Source organism: Mirounga leonina, unplaced genomic scaffold, assembly GCF_011800145.1.
Source record: "Mirounga leonina isolate KUSES-001 unplaced genomic scaffold, KU_Mleo_1.0 Mir_171, whole genome shotgun sequence".
Lineage (NCBI taxonomy): Eukaryota > Metazoa > Chordata > Mammalia > Carnivora > Phocidae > Mirounga > Mirounga leonina.
In genome coordinates, this window is record NW_023270436.1 from 3,289,606 (window position 1) to 3,309,537 (window position 19,932).

The 19,932-nt window shown below is 47.5% G+C and overlaps 1 protein-coding gene across 2 annotated transcripts in view; it reads right to left on the reverse strand.

The window, feature by feature from the left end:
• Positions 1–19,932, reverse strand: part of TMEM132C (transmembrane protein 132C) — a 300,307-nt gene that overhangs the window by 188,815 nt on the left and 91,560 nt on the right. For both annotated transcript variants that reach the window (XM_035016818.1, XM_035016817.1), the window contains exon 2: positions 5,410–6,307. In XM_035016818.1, coding sequence (XP_034872709.1) covers positions 5,410–6,307 — 898 coding nt within the window. The remainder of the gene's footprint in view (positions 1–5,409; positions 6,308–19,932) is intronic.

The window sequence follows — 19,932 nt, forward strand, 5'->3', positions numbered from 1 at the left end:
GACTATCATATCTGAGAACAGACACAGAATCCGTAACCTTACTACACTGATGTCAATCATCCAAGTTTAAGAAGACTATTTTTTTACAAACAAATGAGTTTTACCGTATCTTTGATAAAGATGAAATAACTATAAAAATTATATTTCAGATGGAAAACTAGAGCATACCCATGAGCAGACTCATCGTTAACTGTCTCCGAGGCTTTGTGATCTACGTGTAAACGTCAGAGAAATCACCATGCAGAACACGCCCGGACAACCTTCGTGGCTGCTACCGGATGGAAACGCCCATGACATCACCAACCAGGGAAACCCCCTGGGACTGAAGCCACCAACCTCATTCCACCCTCTGAAGACGCTTTCAACTCAAATCTAGAAATTTTCTCAACTGGCTGTTTATAATCCACTCGGATTATCAACCTTTGCTTTTCTTTTATTTCCAAAGAGATGTCTCTTATTAAATGACCGATTGCTCCCATCAGCCAGAGACCTGGTTTAGACCTGGTTACAGTACCACCTCCTGAAATGAATCATTCACATGTTCATCCGGCCCTAAGTGACCATGAGGAGAGGCGACTGCTAACACCTCGTGTTGTGGTTTAACTTCGACAGGTAAACCTGAATCTGATTATAACCCAATGGAGTTGCTTAGTTGGTTAGATCTTGGCTTTTCGGAATCTGCTCTGGCGGGAGGGGGGTTCATTCCTTGGCTACTGTTGTCCTAAGGTCATCAGATTGACCTCTGTCTCCTCTTAAGGGTTTTAAATGCCCCTTGACGGTCACTCACACATCACATGACGTCCATCAGGATCAGATACCTTGGGGAACTCAATGATCTGACCACCCGTGTGCGAGATGGTGATGAACCTGTTGGTGCAGGGGGCCCTGGGAGTCCTCAGCCGGGCTGCATCATCAGGGGTAGTGACAGGAATGCCATACCAGCTGCTCAGGTTCTCAGTTCACTGAGGGACTGACCCAAAGTGGGGGGGATGTTAAAGACACCCACCAACAACAGAGCCCAGCCTTAAAAACTCCTTGAGCTGACAAACCCAGTTTCGTCACACAAGCAGAGCTTAATTCAGCTTGCTTGGCAAGACAAGCGAGGCCACCTTGACCCGGGTCATTGCTTGCTTATGCCTCGGAAAATCATAAGCAAGCCTTAAATGTTTCCCCCAAATTGATAGGAGGTCACCACTAACCCCTTTCCTTTCATTTAAGAAAATTCTCATATTGTGAACAATGCCAGGGAAGAATAGTTGGTCCCTGCCTCCGGGCTCTGGGAGCTGCCTGCTTTCTAACAGACATGCAAACCGCGCCCCCGCCCCGTCCCCTCCAACTCCGAGCCTCATTCTGGGCTTTGCTTCCAGGGCTCCCAGCGTGCAAACTGTCCTTTGGGTGTGTTCACAATAAACTTCAGTGATTCATCGGTTTAACTTCTTTTTTTTTTTTTTTCCTGAACTTTGGACACAACGAAGCAGGCCTGCTCTCGGGTGCGGAGGACGCTGAGCCACCTCCTTGGCCTTGTAGGCATCAATTCCAGTTACTTAGTGACGAGGCTGAGGTGCAGCAGCCTCCCCCGCTCTCCCCGCTAGTGGCCTGCAAGGTCAAGACCCCCTGAGGTAAAGTGAACATCGATCCCAAACAGGAAGAAGTTGTGCAAACTCCCGTCTAACACAGAGCTTCGAGGAAGCAGGGGTCCGGGGCAAGTGCCATCCTCGGCATCCCGAGGCCTTCGTGGCACCCAGGCATGGGGGGTGGCAAAGGGCATTTTCAGGGCTGATGGCTCTAATCGTCGGTGTATTCCGGAAGCCGTCGGAATAGCGAGGCATGCCCCTGCTTGCTGTAAGGAATCTTGAGACTGATTTCAAGAAGCCTCAGTCAGTCATGAAGGAAAACCTCCATGAAAAGGAAGGTTTGTGATCTAGGTTTGATGGCAAGTATTTGGTTTTGCATGAATTCCATAAATATCTGCTGGGCCTTTGCTCTGTGCTTTGCTCTAAGCCAAGGGCCAAGGGGCCCACTCCCATGACTGGACACACTTCGAGGCGTCTGCGGAACACATCTGGTTATGCGTTTTTCATTTATGTTGGCGATCATGATTTCTTATTTTCTCAAATAGGTTTCCCAAATCACTATGACTACAGGAAACAAAGCTTCAACTTTCCACACCTTGACGCCTTTGGATTAAATTCACGAAGTAGCGAGCCAAAAGCAGGCTGATGCTTTGGGCCCATGGAAGACAGCATCATTCGTGAAAACAATCTTATAAAGGAGGCCTCAGTCAGGTTCCCAAATAGGCACCTGGCCCTATAAAAATCCCTAAAACGTCCTGGCTGTCTCCAAATAAATAGCCTTGTCATCAAAGCCATTGTACAAGGTGATGAAGCCGAACGCCTCTGGATTTCATAGTCAGCAGAGGTCTTTCAAGTTCTCCTGCCAGCCCCCCGAATTTCTCAGTAGAAAGGTCCCCGAGACGGGCAAGATAGATTTCCCTGCAATCCAACCCACAGCCATGGCTGGAGGCCATGGAGGCACGTGGGTCCCATGAGCACGCACACTCACATGGAGTCACCGTCCGTCCTGCATCTGCGTACATCCTCTTGCATTCTCTTACTGGATATTCCATCCTTGAAACAATTCACTGAAAAATGAACTCATTATTTTTAACTAAGTTACAATTAACTACGTTCTCTGGAAGGGAAAACCTGCTTCCCCCACGCCCTGCTCATCAGTCATGGCAGCGGCATCCTTCGGCCTCACGTCCGGGACCCCGTGTCTCCTCCGCCTCTCCCCCAGGGCTCAGGTCTGTGTTGGAATGATCGGGAAGGCAGAAACAGGGCGGCTGCACCTCACGGCCCTAAGCAACACCCACCCCAGAACCAGGCCATCTCCGCCCTCCAAAGCGCTTGTCATTAAAAAAAAAAAAAAAAAGTTTTGCCCTTTAAACAAAATCACGGTGAGGTGGGGATCAACGCAGCATCGAGAACAGACTTGGTGGCTATGGTTTTATGCAAGGCATGGAGTCCTTTTACTGCTAAAACAGAATTCAGCACTCAGGGAAGTTTTGATGGATTTTTTTTTTTTAATTTTTTTTTAAAGATTTTATTTATTTATTTGACAGGGAGAGAGACAGCGAGAGCAGGAACACAAGCAGGGGGAGTGGGAGAGGGAGAAGCAGGCTTCCCGCGGGGCAGGGAGCCCGATGTGGGGACTCGATCCCAGGACCCTGGGCTCATGACCTGAGCTGAAGGCAGACGCTTAACGACTGAGCCACCCAGGCGCCCCTTGATGGATGTTTAAACACAACCCCCGTTAGTGACATTCAACATTCATAGACATACTTTTTATGGGCCAGGCACTGTCATAAGCACCTTAGAAATAAATATTGGCCCTTGGGGGGCCTCTCACCCCCACAGCAGGAGATGCTGTGAAGACATCTGATGTAGAGATGAGGGGACAGAGGTACCCAGAGGTCAGGTGAGCTGCCCACAGTCCCACAGCCAGGAAGTGCAGGAGACAGGCTCAGAGCTGAGCCAATTGTTTGCAGGAGCTGATCCTCACCACCATTCCTGCCCGTAATGATGACAAATACAGAAAACATCCCCTCCTGTCCAACAAAGCAGGTCTGGGGGGCCCACCAGCAGCTGAAGGCCCTGTACCTCCTGGGACCCAGAGACCTGGTGACTTACTCAAACCCGCCCCGGGTGGACCACAGAGCCTGCGTTTCTGAACGCGAAGTTAAGGATCAGTCCAAGTGCGAAGATAATTATGACTCTGGAATTGTGAAGCATGTTAGTGGAACCATCCCTGTCTTCTGCATCTACTTTCCAAAGCCAGGGTTGTATATACTTATTTTACAATGAAATGATCTGAAACAGAGTATGCCGAGGGACCCAGGGAAAACAAAACTCAAACCTTGCAGATCAGTGTCTTTCCCAGCCAAGGCAGGAGGAAGCAAAACCCGGATCCTCCTATCTAAACATTTGCTTTCCTGGCCCCAGTTAAAAGGCGGACATTTCCACCAAGCCACCGGCGCTCTGACGGGGAGGGGCATCCCTCCTCCCACACTCAGCAGGTGCCAGGCTGGGCGCTGAGGCTGAGAGTATGCACATAATGGGAACCCCCGCAGGGCAAACTTTGTCTCTTGTGAACGATGGAGGATTTCATACCATCACTGATCACAATGTAGAAGTTCTCGATCCTATCCAGAACACACCGGCAAGGGAGGATCTGGTCAAATGAGCCCACTTAAAAGTTGAAAGAAAACATGACAAGGACGATGAACAGATAGACATTCTAGAAGAGCATTATTCAAATCTGAAGGATGAAGAAATGCCTTGAGAAACACTTGGAGTGCATTTTGTGAAAACAAACACAAACAAAGCTTTTAAAAATGACCATTCTTGATATTGTACGGGAAAACTTAAAACAAAAAGAAATACGCTATAAAATGCTATAATTCTATTTTGCATTTTCCCAAGCAACTCATTCAACATGCGATTAATTTTTTTATTTTAAAAAAGAACCAAGGAAGAGCCGTAATTATGACCTAATTCCTTTTTCACTAGAATAGAAAAAAAAAAAAAAAACCCACAATTTTTATCATCTTTATCTTTTAAACAAATCTCAAATATTTTCTCATTATTATGAAATCCTGGTCCACATTTTAAGAGGATTTGCTGTAAGTGGCTTTTCTCCGGTATTGATAATCTTCGGAGAGCAGATGCTCCCAGACCGACCTCAGAAGCATCATTCAGTGACACAGTAGCCCTATTAGAACTCGCAAAATCTGCTGAGCCAGCAGCGGTGACGGCAGGTGGGTTATTCCATTGTTTCAATTTATTTTCTGTTCTCCCTTTTTTTAGGAGATGGAATACCTCTGCGCAATAATTCTCTGTTGGGCAGACTCCTTTAATCACAGCTACACTGTGCTCAGGAACTGAGGTTCCCAAGCCCCGACTTGGCAACACTGAACCTCACCAAAAAGTTTTTTTAAAGGGTGCATGCATCCTTGCCTTTTTTCACACATACGCCCAAAGTAAAAATATCATAAATACCACAAACCCCACGTCTCTTCTTGGGCTCTGCAAAAATATACTCTCATTCATGCAACAAGTATCTGTATATCTACAAAAGAATTCAAAGCTAAAGAAAAATCACATCCTTCTCCAAGTTCGATGACAACTCAAGGTCAAAAGACAGTGATTCCTTTACCCTTGCTTCTTTTGGATTCGGTTTCTGGCCCCCTTCCCCCGTCCCCTAATCCATGATGTAAGAGGCGCTGCCGAGTGCAGAATTTGGCTTCACTGTGAAGCCAGAGGGTCCCTGAAGGTAGCGAAACCCCAGGCGTCCAGCCCCACCTCACAGGAAGCACACACAAGACTGCCCGGGGCCACCCTGGGCACCTACCTCAGGATGAAGAGGTCCACGGTGGAATTGCTGGCCATGGTGACATAGGCAGTGACCACGTCTCCTTGTTTGACTGGCCGGGAGGGCAGCCAGATGACCACGTTGCTGTCCAAACGCAGCTCGCTGAGCTGGGCAGTGTCCTGGACCCGATAGAGGCTGACAGCACCGATCCTCTGCAGGTGGGGCACGGCCTCGTCCAGCCCGTCCTTCCCGTCCTTCCCCGGCCGGATGGCGTTGCCCTTCCGGACGTCGCCGGCCGCACAGTCCCCGCGCGCGTCCCCCGGCTGCACGGAGTAGTAGAGCTCCACGGGGCTCCCCTCGGGCGGCCCGGGCGCCTTCTTCCTCCCGGCCACCACGCTGGGGGGCCCGAACCAGGCGGCCAGCAGGTCCAGCTCGGCCACGCACAGCCCCAGGGCCCCCTGCAGCCGGCAGCCGGCCCGCACCTCCCGGGTCTCGCGGAAGGCGAACACGCGCAGGCAGGGCAGCCTCTCGCCGGGGCTCTGCACCTCCCAGTCCCGGCCCAGCACGTGGAAGAGCACCTGCACCTTGGGCCGGCTCAGGTACACCTTGTCCCGCAGGATGTGCGCCTTCAGTTTCCAGTTGAGACCGAATTTACTGGTTGGACCTAGAAAGTTCGAAGTGACCATCAGTTCCAGAGGCACGACCTTCTGCACGGAGAAGGGCCCGTAGCTAGCGTTGAGTACCGGGGGCCTCTTGGCCTTGTATGTGAAGAAGGACTCCACCCTGGTGTGCAGGCTGGAGTTGCGCATGACGTCCTGGGTGGTCTCCTTCAGGAAGAAGGAGGTCTCTGCTCCGAGGATGTGGTAGCTCACAGGCAGGAAGGGCGGCAGCGAGGAGAACCGCGGCACGTTGTCTGTGACCCCTCGGCCCTCTATCACTGCAGGGGGCAAAGAAAGAAAAGAAAAAGACAAAGATGGGGTTACCGCTGGACTCCTTGGACAGTAGGTCTGTAAGCAATTTAGAAATGAGGAGAACGTTCCGAAGCCCACTTGGCTAGAATTTCCATGGTACTCCTGGGATCAGCCAGTAGAGGACTATATGATCTGCAAATTATATACTTGTATTAGGTTGAAGCCAACGAAATGTAGATTTTTGCACGTTAGGAATGGTCGAACAGTGACGATTTCATAATGTCACTGAGCAGAAAGCTGGCAAGATACCCACGAGTGTGGAGTTGGGACGTTTATTAATAATTTGCAAGTTTAAAGCATATTTAATGACAGGGGTACATGAATAGAAAAACAAACCAATGGAATGGATGAGTCCGTAAATAAACTCCCGTACGCCTGGAAATTTAGCACGTGATAAAGACAGCAGCCAAGTCATGAGGCAAAGAGAGACTTTTTCATATATGGTTCCAGGACAAATGGCTAGACACTTGAAACAAAAGATACAATTTAAAAAAAAAAAGATACAATTAGATCCATACCTCACACCATACACAAGAATAAATGTCAAGTGAATCAGTGATCTAGACATAAGGAAATAAAATTTTTCCAGTACTAAAAGAAGACAACGGATGAACGCCTTCATGAACTGGGTGTAGGGAAAGCTTTCTAATTATGACTCAAAATCCAAATGCAATTTTAAAAAAGTGATAAACTCCCCTATGCAAAAAATTTTTTAAATCTTTCGCATAACAACAAATTCATGAAGCCAAAGGGAAACATGGCGCACTGGGAAATACTACAAACTGCTGGCTTATGGCACACAACCCAGCCTGGGGATGGGCTCTCTTTGGCCCACGGTATTTTAGAAGATCGCTGAGAATGGGAACCATCTTGAACAAAGAAGGGAAGCATCTGGGTCTCCAGCTTCTCTTTACACATGGGAGGACCTGGCAACATTTGGGCATTATGCCCACCTGGGAACGAGGGGAGAAGTCACTCAGCAGTTCAGTTACCTGCTTGTAACTGGCAGGTGCATCTGAGTTGGAAAGCTCTGACTGGAATCCGCAGCCTGGTAAGCCATCCCACCCTGGGGGCTGGAGCTCAGCGTCACGATGGGCAAGAGCATCACCCCTGCCTTTCTGCCCTCCTCCGTCCATCACAGACGTGGACAGCCGTACAATCAGCAGGCTCCTTGTTGCCCAAAGGTTCTCCTCTCTAAAGATCCCCCATAGCTTCCTCTTACACTGTGGATGGCTCACTAAGGACTCGCTACACGCACAGGACAAAGAGGTTAAAGTGCCCGGTGGCTGACTTTGCAAAGCCCCCCAAAGCCCACGGCCGTGCCCTTGTTTTTGAAAACCAGCCCAGAAACGCAAATGGGCCCCCGTTCATACAGGGAGAGAGCAGAAAGTTCTCTCTCCTCCAGCTGCTCCACACTCCCCTGCTGGCCGTCCTCTGAAGGCAGCAGGTGCGGCCCATCCAGCATATGGGCGACCTGCGCCTCTCTCCTCTGGAAGCTTCCCTAATCCTTCTCCTCGGCAGGGACGCTGGCTAGCAGATCAAAACTGCCTCGGGTGTTGCCGCAGCCAAGAGGGCTTGGGTTGTCAAGACGGCTTTTCAAAGAAACAGCATCCCCCCTTGTTCTCCACCAGAGGCTTTGTTCTGAGGCCCCCAGGAGCAAGGGTGCTGGCCCCTCTCTCTTTGAGGGATGTGTCTGCACTTCTATTTTAACCCTCTCGCTCCAGAACCAGGTGAAATCACCCTCAAAAGGCCCCACCAGAGTAGAACATTCCAGAAAGAGTACTGGTTCCATGTCCTTAAAAAGGCCGTGGATTATTTAAGTGACTTACAATATTTTGTAAAAACCAAACTAAATCGCCACATCAGATGTTTTGTTCTAGTGTACCCATCCCTCTCCAAAAAGGCTCTCAAACCGCGAAGTGTGGAGATTTAGAGACTGATTCGTTTGGGGACAGAGACGGGGGCGGGGATGGGCTCTCTGAAGGATCTGCAGGGGCAGGGCAGGATATACCCCTGTCACGGGAAGCACTGCCAACAAGCTTTCTCCTCGTTCTTCACTCTCTCTGTGTGTAGGGATTCCCTTTTTCTACTTTTTTGGGTTCCCCCCCCAAAAGCCTAAAATATGAATCTCTTATTTTTTAGTAAATGCTGAGTTTGTTTTCTATAAAATAAAGCTGGAGTGGGCCTGCTGTCCAACTGTCTCCTTTCTCCATTATTTAAGTAGGTCGCTCCTGCTCCCTCTCATGGAGAAAAAAGTGCCTTGATCTTACCTTCCTGCTGACCCCAGTTCTGGTTTTTCCAGTTCATGAGAGACTTAACGTGAGCAAGAAGAGACAAACATGGTGAAGAAAGTGGGTCTAGTATGGTGGTTAAGGGCATGAAGGTTGGTCATGGAGGCACTGAGGGTTGATCTACTCAGCCATCATGGGTTCTTGAGCAAGTTCTTACCTTCTGGGAGTTTTAGTTTCCATGGATGGATGGATGGATGGACGGATAGATGGATAGGTGGATGGATGGATAGGTGGATTGATGGATAGGTGGATGGATGGATGGCTAGAAGGGTGGGTGGGTGGATGGATGGATGGATGGATGGACAGAAGGGTGGATAGAAGGATGGATGGATGGGTGAATGGATGGTTGGATGGGGGGATGGATGGGTGCATAGGTAAACAGACAGATAAATAGGTAGAAAGAGTCAGATATATGGGATATATCAGAAGCTGTGTAGAACAATTAAAAACAGCTCCAATTCTCCTTTTGTATCTACACTTTTGCATGTGGCCCTGCAACCCTCCCTTCAAGAGGAAGTGTCTATTGACCTCCTTGAATCTATGCTGGCCGTGTGATTTACTTTGGCCAATGAATACCGCACAGAGAAATTTAAGGGCAGTGAAAATACTCTGTACAATACTGCAACAGTGGACACGTGTCTTTATACATTTGTCCAAACCCACAGAGCGTACAACACCAAGAGTGAACCCTAATGTAAACCACAGACTTTGGGTACATGGGAACTCTCTGTACCTTCCTCTCAATTTTGCTGTGAATCTAAAACTGCTCTAAAAAAAAGAAAATCTTCAAAAAACGAGAATTTCTTGAGCATATGCATTCCCATGACTGCCAGGAACATCTCCCTCCACACACAATGCTCCAGACAATGTCTCCTAAACTCAGACATTCAGAGAGTACTTTCATGACATCAGCCAGATATTTATGCATTGCTAAACAATGATTTTTATCAATAACTAATACTTTATTAAAGTAAATACTTAATCAAATACCAGTGAATTAGTGAATACATGCATTTAGATAATCCTCGTATAAATAACAACACAGGATCCCATGATCCAAATTGTTGCCAGTCTATGGCTCTGAGCCTGACATTTGCCATTTCTTTGTTAAATGGGGAGGTTACTGAGTGTAAGGTGTTCAAGACACAGTGACACCAAAATGAGACTTTTCCGCATGATGAAATTAGAATAATTCAAACAATTGAAAGGGGAATCACTTTCTCATTTGTGAGACTCGGGTGGCTTCACCCCATGTCCATGCACCTCAAACACCAACCCCATGGACGCTCATGAGAACGCTCCCCCAGGACCTGTGCCCATCTGCACCCTCCCACGCCGTGACTCTGTCGATCACCTCAATTCATCTCACACTCTGGGGAGCCCTGATCCAGGGGAGGAAGGAAGCAGAGGTGATTACCAGCCGTCCTTGTATTTCTTTCCTGACATTTTATCTGCTGATTGCCAGGGAACCATCTCCTGGCTGCTGGGACCCAGTGAGCACAGACAAATATCCACCCTCTCATTCTGGTGCATCTGCTCACACCATCTCCCAGAAAGATAGGATTATTCGGTAATTTTTATCGATCTGAAACAATAACCCTGGAAAAGTCCGATGCTGGTTTCCTAAGGCCATGGGAGAGGGAACAGGGGGGCCGTTGACAGACACACCTTCTTATCTGGGCTCCCTGCAGACGGCACACTCATTTGCTGTCTGCCTCCCTGTTTATCCATTTTCTTTATCTGTGTCCCGTTTATCCATTTTCTTTATCTGTGCTGGGGATACCATGCCCTCCGTCAGGTGTTCATCAGAGAACTCTGCGGCAGAGCTGCGGCCGGAAATTGAGTTTTTGAGATTCTGAGATAGCGAACACAGAAGTCCATGTCACTTAGCACCCAGACAGAATAACACCAGGGGTGGGAAATGACCCTTTCAGCCCGCATGACGCATCACCTTCATCATGATGCTCACTTGCGGATGTGTTGATGGGGGCAGGTTCTTCGGAGCTGGTTCTCTCTGGGCTGGGATGTGTGGGTTGGCCGGGCTGGAGAGAGGACCCCAGGAGGGGGCCTGAGCAGGGGATCCCTCCAGGAGAGGCTCGGGGCCTCGGCGTGTGAGGAGGTCGGTCTAGGAGCGTGGGAGGGGGGCCAGAGTTGGCTCTGACGGCAGTAAGACCTGGGTGCCCATAGGGTGCGTGGTAAAAATGCAAGGTCCTGCTTTCCTCTTCAACTGGAGAATGTAAAAACAAACACTACGGCGCACGGGCCCTTCAAAGACTATCCAGAGGGGAGGAGTTTGCACTGGATTTGGTTCTACATCCTCATGTTTGATTTTAAAGCATTGTCTGAGAGATTAAAAAAAAAAAAAAAGGTGCAGATATCTGCTCATTTTACAAACAGGAAAGCAAACACCTAGAAAAGTCAGTGTATTTGAACTCTAAGTAAAAAAAAAAAAAAAATCATTGGAATCACCCAAATGCATGAGCGGTATTGTCTCAGGCTGTGCAAAGGGTCCTCAACTAAGGGCGACTTTTGCCCCCAAGAGACACCTGGTAACGCCTGGAAACATTTCTGGTTCTCACAGCTGGGGGCTGGGGGAGCTCCCGGCATCTAGAGGCCAGAACTCAGTGATGCTAACAGGACCAGCCCCCACCACAAACAGTGTCCAGTCCTAAATGTCGGTGGAGCTGAGGCTGAGGAAGCCTGATCTAACCCGATTCACGTGCAAGGTGTTCGTGGTTCATCCAAGGTACAAATGAAATAGAGGAAGGATATGCGCCAAACCCTCTTCCATCCAGGGAGAGGAAAGGTATCCTTGTGGGTTAAGGGCCTTCCTGACGTCAGACAAAACCCAAGGAATCCCTGCTCCACAATGTACTAGATAAAGATTTTGTTGGTGTTGTTGTTTCGTGGGTCTTTTTGCAAATACCTTAAACTTTTGACCTTTGGCAACCTCATTTCTATAAAGGGAATCATATCACCACCAAGTCACAGAAGGCAATAAGCAAAGTACCCCTGGAGAGAAGGTGCCCGAGCGCTGGGAAGGATGCTCTTGCTATTATATTATTATCCTTCTTAGTATGATTACTATCACCATTTGTTCCAGTCATGCTGATAAGTTAGAGTAGAAAGTTTTCAAGGCCACAGAGATGTGCAAAGGTTTGGGCGACATCTGTATGAGAAAAGATTCAGGCACCAAGAGCAGCGGGCGGGCCCTTCCATGAGTCTGGGGGGCCACGGGGCCACGGATGCCTCCCACTGACCCACCTGGTATCAGACTCCACCGCCCTCCCCACGGGAAAAGGCCAGCCTCCATTCACCTCAAGGAAAACCCTGATGGGATTTTCCTTCCAAGTTACCGCCGCTTACTTGAAATATGAGTCGGCTCAAGTATTCTGAGGTTTTCTCCCTCTCTCCCGGTTGGTGATTTATTAACATTCTCCAGACATAGAATGTCTCTCTCTGCTAAATATGGCACATTGTTTCTTTTTTCTTGAAACAAAAGGCACCTTGATAAATGGATTATTTTATTTCAATGCCTCTTCTGAACAAGCCCCTGAATATCCTTTGCTGAAATTACATAGCGTGGTTTGCAATTTTGGAACAGAGAAACTCTCCTCTAAAAGAGCAGGTACTTATCTCCCACTCTGAGCTGCTGGGGGGACACCCCCCTTTCTCGGGAAAAACTCCATAATCATCCTCAGGTGTGGCTTAATCGCTACCCCAGCCCCAGCAGAGCAAAAAACTTAGGCCTTTCAGAGACAAATTCTCTAAACCACCTGGAATCTCAGACCCTATCAGCATGAGAACAGTGCCTTGGGTATGCACCCACGAGGGAAATATTTATTAGGGAGAGCCATAAATCTAAAGTGCAGTGTTTTAACCGCCTGAATTTATATTTCCTGAAGTCGAGTTTGGCAAAGAGTGTGGTAGCTATGTGGCTGATCCCTCTGCCCCCCATGTCCCTGGGTGTGGCTTGGACCCCAGGTCCATAGGGGGTTCGAGAGCTCAAGCTGGGGTTCCCTCAAGGGAGGCGCTCCCTGGCGAACTGCTGTATTAGTTTCCCATTGCTCCTGGAATAAATGACACGAACTTAGTAGCTTGAAACAATGGAAAATATTTTCTTATAGTTCTGCAGGTCAAAAGTCTGAAATGAAGGTGTGGGCAGGGCCGCGTTCTTCGTGGTGAGTTCAGGAGAGAATGTTTCTTTGCTGTTCCCCTTTTGAGAGCACCTGCAGTCCTTGTTTCCCTTCCTCCCTCCTCAAAGCCAGCAGCCCACAGCTTCTGTTTGCTCTGACCTCCCGCCTCCCTCTCACAGGGATGCTGGTGATTAAATCCCAGCTCAAACCACCTCACACCAGTCAGAATGGCTAAAATTAACAAGTCAGGAAACGACAGATGTTGGCAGGGATGCGGAGAAAGGGGAACCCTCCTACACTGTTGGTGGGGATGCAAGCTGGTGCAGCCACTCTGGAGAACAGTATGGAGGTTCCTCAAAAAGTTGAAAATAGAGCTACCCTATGACCCAGCAATTGCACTACTGGGTATTTACCCCAAAGATACAAATGTAGGGATCCGAAGGGGCACATGCACCCCAGTGTTCATAGCAGCAATGTCCACAATAGCCAAACTGTGGAAAGAGCCCAGATGTCCATCAACAGATGAATGGATGAAGAAGATGAGTTTCCTATACACAATGGAATATTACTCAGCCATCAGAAAGGATGAATACTTACCATTTACATCAACATGGATGGAACTAGAGGGTATTATGCTAGGCGAAATAAGTCAATCAGAGAAAGACAATTATCATATGATCTCACTGATATACGGAATTTAAGAAACAAAAACAGAAGAGCATAGAGGAAGGGAGGGAAAGATAAAACAAGATGAAATCAGAGAGGGAGACAAACCATAAGAGACTCTTAATCATAGGAAACAAACTGAGGGTTGCAGGAGGGGAGGGAGGTCGGGGGATGGGATAAATGGGTGATGGGCATTAAGGAGGGCATGTGATATAATGAGCACCGGGTATTATCTAAGACTGATGAATCACTGACCTCTACCTCTGAAACTAACAATACATTATATGTTAATTAATTGAATTTAAATTAGACATTTTTAAATAAATAAATATATAAAATAAAAACTTTTTTAAAAGAGAAAAATCAATAAACCCCATCTCAAATCCTTAAATTAATCACACCCGCCAAGTCCCTTTGGCCATATAAAGTAACGTATCAGTAGGTGTTGGCCGTTGGGGCAGGGACTCTTCAGCCCAGCACACACGGCTTTTGGGGGACCTTGGAGGCATTTCTGGTTATCACAAGAGTCGGAGGGAGGATCCCACGAGCATGTAGACAGCGGGGTCCCGCTCTGCTAGACGTCCTGCAGGGCGTGAGACAGTCCCACGCGACACACAAGTAGCCCGGGCTGGTGCAGAGGTCTGGGGGTCCCGCTGAATATTCACAAGAGTGAGAAACCTCCTCTAAGTACCCGAGCCAACAAGCTATCTCCAACGGCTACAGAAACAGTGAGCAAGGGGCAGGGATTTCGTATAGGGCGCATTTTCCAATGTTGCAACTACCGGGGCGAAATTGTACTTCAATTTGATAAAACTTTAGTGAGAAAGTGTTGATCCTTTTGGAAAATGTCATCGGCCATGCCCAATCTGTTTGTGAATGCAAGTTGTCCAAACTTGTCCACACCAGTCAGAATTCGTGGCTGACCCATGCACGGGGACTCCGGACACAGGGCTAATAGCTGACTACTAACATCCGGTCTTCCAGTACACGTTTAAGATATTATTTTATTACGGATTACTCTGCTCATATTTTTCCTGTCTATGACAGGGCACTATGCAGATTTGTTTTTAGTTATATATGTAGATAGGTTGTAAGGTTACAAATTTAGGGCTGCCTGGGTGGCTCAGTCAGTTGAGCATCCGAATCTTGAGTTTGGCTCGGGTCGTGGTCTCAGGGTCCTGAGATCGAGCCCCATGTCAGGCTCCCCACTTAGTGGGGAGCCTGTTTGGGATTCTCTCTCCCTCTCCCTCTGCCCCTCCCCACCATGCTCTTTCTCTCTCTAATAAATAATAAATAAATCTTTTTTTAAAAGTTTACAAATTTAATTTTATGCTGTATAATGGTAAGGGTTGAGACCATTGGTCTAATCCAGGGGTTGGCAAAAATTCTCTTAAAGGGCCATATAGTAACTATTTTGGGTTTTGCAGGCTAAGAGGCAAAATCAATACTACTTGGGTACTTACATAGCCATTTATAATGTGAAAACCATTCTTAGCTGTGAGCCACACAAAAACAGGTGAGGGGCCGGATAAAGCCCATGATGCCGTATTTGCCATAAATCCCTGATTTAAACCAAATGGGTAATTCCAAACCTGTTTCCAGCAACGTGTTCAGTTATGCACCAGTCTACATCAGTGGTTCTCAAATAAGGGGTGCTTTTGCCAATGGGGGGGTGGCATCTGGCAATGTCTGGGGACATTTTTGATTGCCATGGTTGGTGTGGGGGATGTTACTGCCATCTCGTGGGTAGAGGCCAGAGATACTGCTCAGTATCTTTCATGCACAGGACAGCCCCACGACACAGAATCATCTTGCCCCAAAGGCCAACAGTACTGAGGTTGGGGAGCCATGTCCTGGGCCAGTGGGGACCAATGAGTGATGAAGAGGGGTTTGCTGGGGCTTCTGGGAAAGAGGTGCCCTCACACCTAAGAGAATCAGGGAAGCAAATGCCTTTCTCTCCAAAGGCAAATGAGGGACCAGGTCACCACATGAATGCTGTCATCCATGCCAGAACTATGGGTGAGAACCCCAGAGACAGTCAGCAATGGCAGACACAGCAGAGGAATGTGGGAGTGGGTCTTGACAACAAAGAGGGAACACTGCATGGACACACTCTGCATCTTGTTTCCCCATCACACTTCCCATTAGGTTGACCAATGGATGGCCATCGTGCCATCGTTGTTTTCTTTCAGCCAAAATCTTCTAAAATGATACACATTGGCTGTGTCCAAATAGAACTTATTGGCTTTGCACGTCATCTAAAGAAGAGATGAGCACGCTTTTTCCGTCAAGGTCTAGATAGTAAATATTTTAGGCTTTATGGGCCACTCAGCCCTGCTGTTGGTTATATCATGAAAGCAGCCAGAGACCAATGTCAACAAGCAACTGTGCCCCTGTGCCCATAAAACTTTATTGATGGACACTAAAATTGGCATTTCATAGAATTCTCCCATGTCGGAAATATTATTGTTTAAAAAAAATGTTTCTCAACCATTTACAAATGTAAACACATTCTCCCTTTGTGGGCCATCCAGAAATAGGCAGGGGGCTGGATCTGGTGTGAGAGCTAACGTTTGCTGACCTCCAATACGGACGAAGCCATTCTAAGAGTTGTTTCATGCAGATGATAGCTTCCTTGGTGTTTTCTTCAGGGCCCTTTACAATGTGAATTATATACCAGGTTTGGCTCATTGATCTGAAATATAAACACGGTGTTTACTATGCCTCCAAAATAGCTTAGAAATTGAAGCAAAAAAAAAAAAATTGATCAGACATCAGAAGGGATTTAGAGTTGCATAATATAAGCCTTTATAGCAGAATTTAAATCGGTGCATTTGCTGCTCATATAGCTTATGGTTTGAGGATATTTAGCCATGTCTATTCAAAGAGAAAGGCATCTATTTATTGCAGATGGTGGTATTATTTATGATGGAACCTTACATTAATCCTGAGAGTTCCAATTATCTCAATTCATGCCAATAAAAGGGAACAGCATTCCCATTCTTTATGAGGGTCTTTTTCCTCAAAAAGAAAGAGCTTATTCTTAATATAGTCCACATATTTTCTTTCCCACTAATTACAGGTAATTAAAAAAAAAAAAACCCAACTCTTCTCTATCCCATTGAGCCATCCCATTTTTCCCCACATATGAGTCCCATTTGCCTGCTAGTTAGCATCTGTAGTTTTGTTTGGTTACACCAGTATTTAGGATGATTATATTAATGAGAAGTCTTAGGACACAAAGTAGAAAATGCTTTCCTGATGGCGAGGTAAATAAAAAAAAAAAAAAGAAAGAAAGAATACACCAGAAGATGAAAGCAATTTTCTCTTTCATTATACAGTCTTTAACTTTTCTCTTGTGAAAGAGAATGTTTGCATAGAGCCTCCCGAGGAGAATGGAGAATGTATAACGGATAATTCTTAAAAGTCAAAGAGAAAAAAATTCCCTAAAACAGAAGATGAAATCTTGGCCTCATGAAACATGCATTATCACAACCCAGAAGGATGAAAACAATAGCCCCAACGATCAACAGCCTGTGGGTCTGGGAGCTCATTTCCTACCTCTCATATCATGTACTCCTTTAAAACTTTAATTGGCCCCCTGTCTTCCATACTCTTGCACTCCATTTTATACCTAAGGAGATGGAGGCCCAGAGAGGTTAAATATCTTACCCAAGGTCACACAGCTAGGAATCCCAAAATCAGGATATGAACTCAAGACCCATGTGCTCACCTTTATGCTATCCTGCTTGGAATATGGAATTAGAGTACCAGAGCTTGTTAAAATAATTAAAATATTTAAAGGAATGGTGAGAGTACTATTCTTTTTTTTTTTTTTAAGATTTTATTTATTTGACAGAGAGAGAGATAGTGAGAGAGGGAACACAAGCAGGGGGAGTAGGAGGGGGAGAAGCAGGCTTCCTGCTGACCAGAGAGCCCGATGTGGGGCTTGATCTCAGGACCCTGGGATCATGACCTGAGCCAAAGGCAGATGCTTAAGGACTGAGCCACCCAGGCGCCCCTGAGAGTACTATTCTAAGCACCGCATCAGTCCAGAGATGCTGAATTCCAGCTTGAAAGTCAGGTTCACATTGAGGAAAGAATGGTTGAGAGATGGAGCCCCTGGATCCAGCAGTACCTGAAGCTGGATGGTCTTTGGAGTCTTCCCTTTATGGCTTACGCCAGTCCGAGATGGGCTTCCTTTGAGCTAACTGATATTCAGCTTCCTGTTCTTTATTGATGAGCCAGCCCAGTAGGCTCATGAGAAATGTTCTCATTTAGTATTTCAGGGACAAGACATCAATCTTGGTCTTAACACTAATCTCCCAAAAAAATCCACTGGGGGATATTACGAGGCACACTCTTCATTGAACAAACATTAACTGAGAGCCTTTTCTGTGTCCTGTGCTGCCTGCTTCCATGGGAAACATACAGGAAAGTAAGCCATGTTCATCAGGCTCAGTGGACTGCAAGCTGAGGACAGGGAGCGGCCACAGAAGGGAGGAATGATGATGCAAGTGGACTGTGCTGGGGGGCTACGGTCGGGACCCACGTCTCGGTGGAGGTGTCTGCACGGGGTGGGGATGCTGGGGTCGCGAGCAGGCTACACTGCTGTTGCTTCGGCATACCACAGTGACAAGGACCGACGTCCACTCAGCGTTGTCCTCGTCGAAGTCCCTGTAGCGTAGGGACACCTCCCCGCCTCCCTGCCCCGGCGTCCAGCTAGAGCCGGGTGCTGGATGCCATTGCTGTCTGTGATGGCTCTGGAAGGATGCACCCTCCCCTTTGGAAAGGCACAAACTTAATGAGCCATGAACAAGAGAAAGAGAGTGGAGGATTTTGGAAAGTGACGGCAAAACCCCACGCAGACCTTCTTCTCTCCTGAGTAGGACAAAGGGCTGATGCCAAAGGGGGAAGAACAGCCGATCATGCCCCACAGAATACAGGGGAGACCCAGGGTGCTGGGGGGAAGGGGCAGAGACCCACCCTGGGCTACTGGGCGCTCGCTCCCGGGGCAGGGTTTAGGGGGGAGAAAGGGGCGGCCACCTCACGAGCATGAGCAGCTGCTGCTAGTCTGGAGGGGACCGTGTCGGCACCTGCTGGGGTGTACGATGCTCCTTCCGTGGATCTGAGACTCCTCCTGGTCAAGAGCTACCCCAGGGACACTCCCATCCATGGGCACAGGCAGACAGGCCCAATGGGTCCACTGCAACACTTTCCATAATTGTCCCAAATTGGAAATGATGTAAATGCTTAGGGTGGGGGGCTTACACACAGGGGCCACAGAACAGAACCCTGTGAAGAACCAGAGCAGAGGAAGGGGCCCAGTCAAGAGGCCAGCTTGGGGCCAGCTCACCCGGTTCCAATCCTGGCCTTGCCTCTTCCTGGCTGTGAGGGTCAGCTGCTTACTTAGCTCGTCTGTGCCTCAGTGTTCCCATCCATATAATGCACTCAATACCAGCACACACCTCAAGGGACCGTCAGAAGATCAGAGCAGCAACGATGCAAGGCACTCGGAGCGGAGCTTGCCACACGGCAGGTGCTCAGCACCACTGTCCGTTCATTTCAACTATGATGAGCCAGTAGCTGAACAGGACAACTGCAGGTACTGGTGTGGGAACCTCTCCAGGACACAGCATGGGGTGACAATTGGGTTGCAGAACAATGTCATTTATACCAAAACAAACAAACACATAACCACAAGGACTGGTCTGAATTACATTTTGCTGCAGATTATTTGCCCACGGAGCTTTCCAGAAACACTACCCAGGACTTTATTTACTGGCCCCACAGACTCATTAAGGACCCAGGATCCCCATCTCTACTGCAGGCCTTCATACTCATGGTCACAAGATCGCTGCTACCCATCCAGCCATTGCATCTGAGTTCCAGGGAGGAAAAAATAGGAAGGGAAAAATATCTCTGCCAGGTGAGTGTATTACATGATATTGGCTTTTTCTTTTTCTTTTTTTTAATTGGCTTTCCTGGAAGACTCTCCCAGTACACTTCTGCTTATAACTTCTTGCCTATATTGGTTCATAATTATGCAGCTGCGAGGGGATCTGGAAAGGTGATTATTTTTAACTGGGTACATTGCCACCTCCAGCAAATTAATAAGTAAAGAAAGAGGAGGGAAGAATGGATAGTATATAGACAGCATTATCTCACAATTATGACAGAAGTAGCATACCATTTATGCTAAAATAATTATGTTAAAAAATAACTATCGATATTGGTATTTCTAAAATACGAATACATTCAACGTCATTATGTTAAAACCACAAGAACAATACAGACACGCGCATGCACACAACTGTTCTGAAGGTTTCTCATGATAATGCCACGCTTACAAAAGAGATTACCTGAGAGCAGTCGAAGGAAAATGAGATCTTTTAGAGGGTCACATGGAAAGTTTAGCTTTTTAGAATTACTTCTTCCCTCCCCGATCTTTGCTCTTCTTTCTGGCATCTGGCTTCAAAGGAGAGGGAAGGTAAGGGG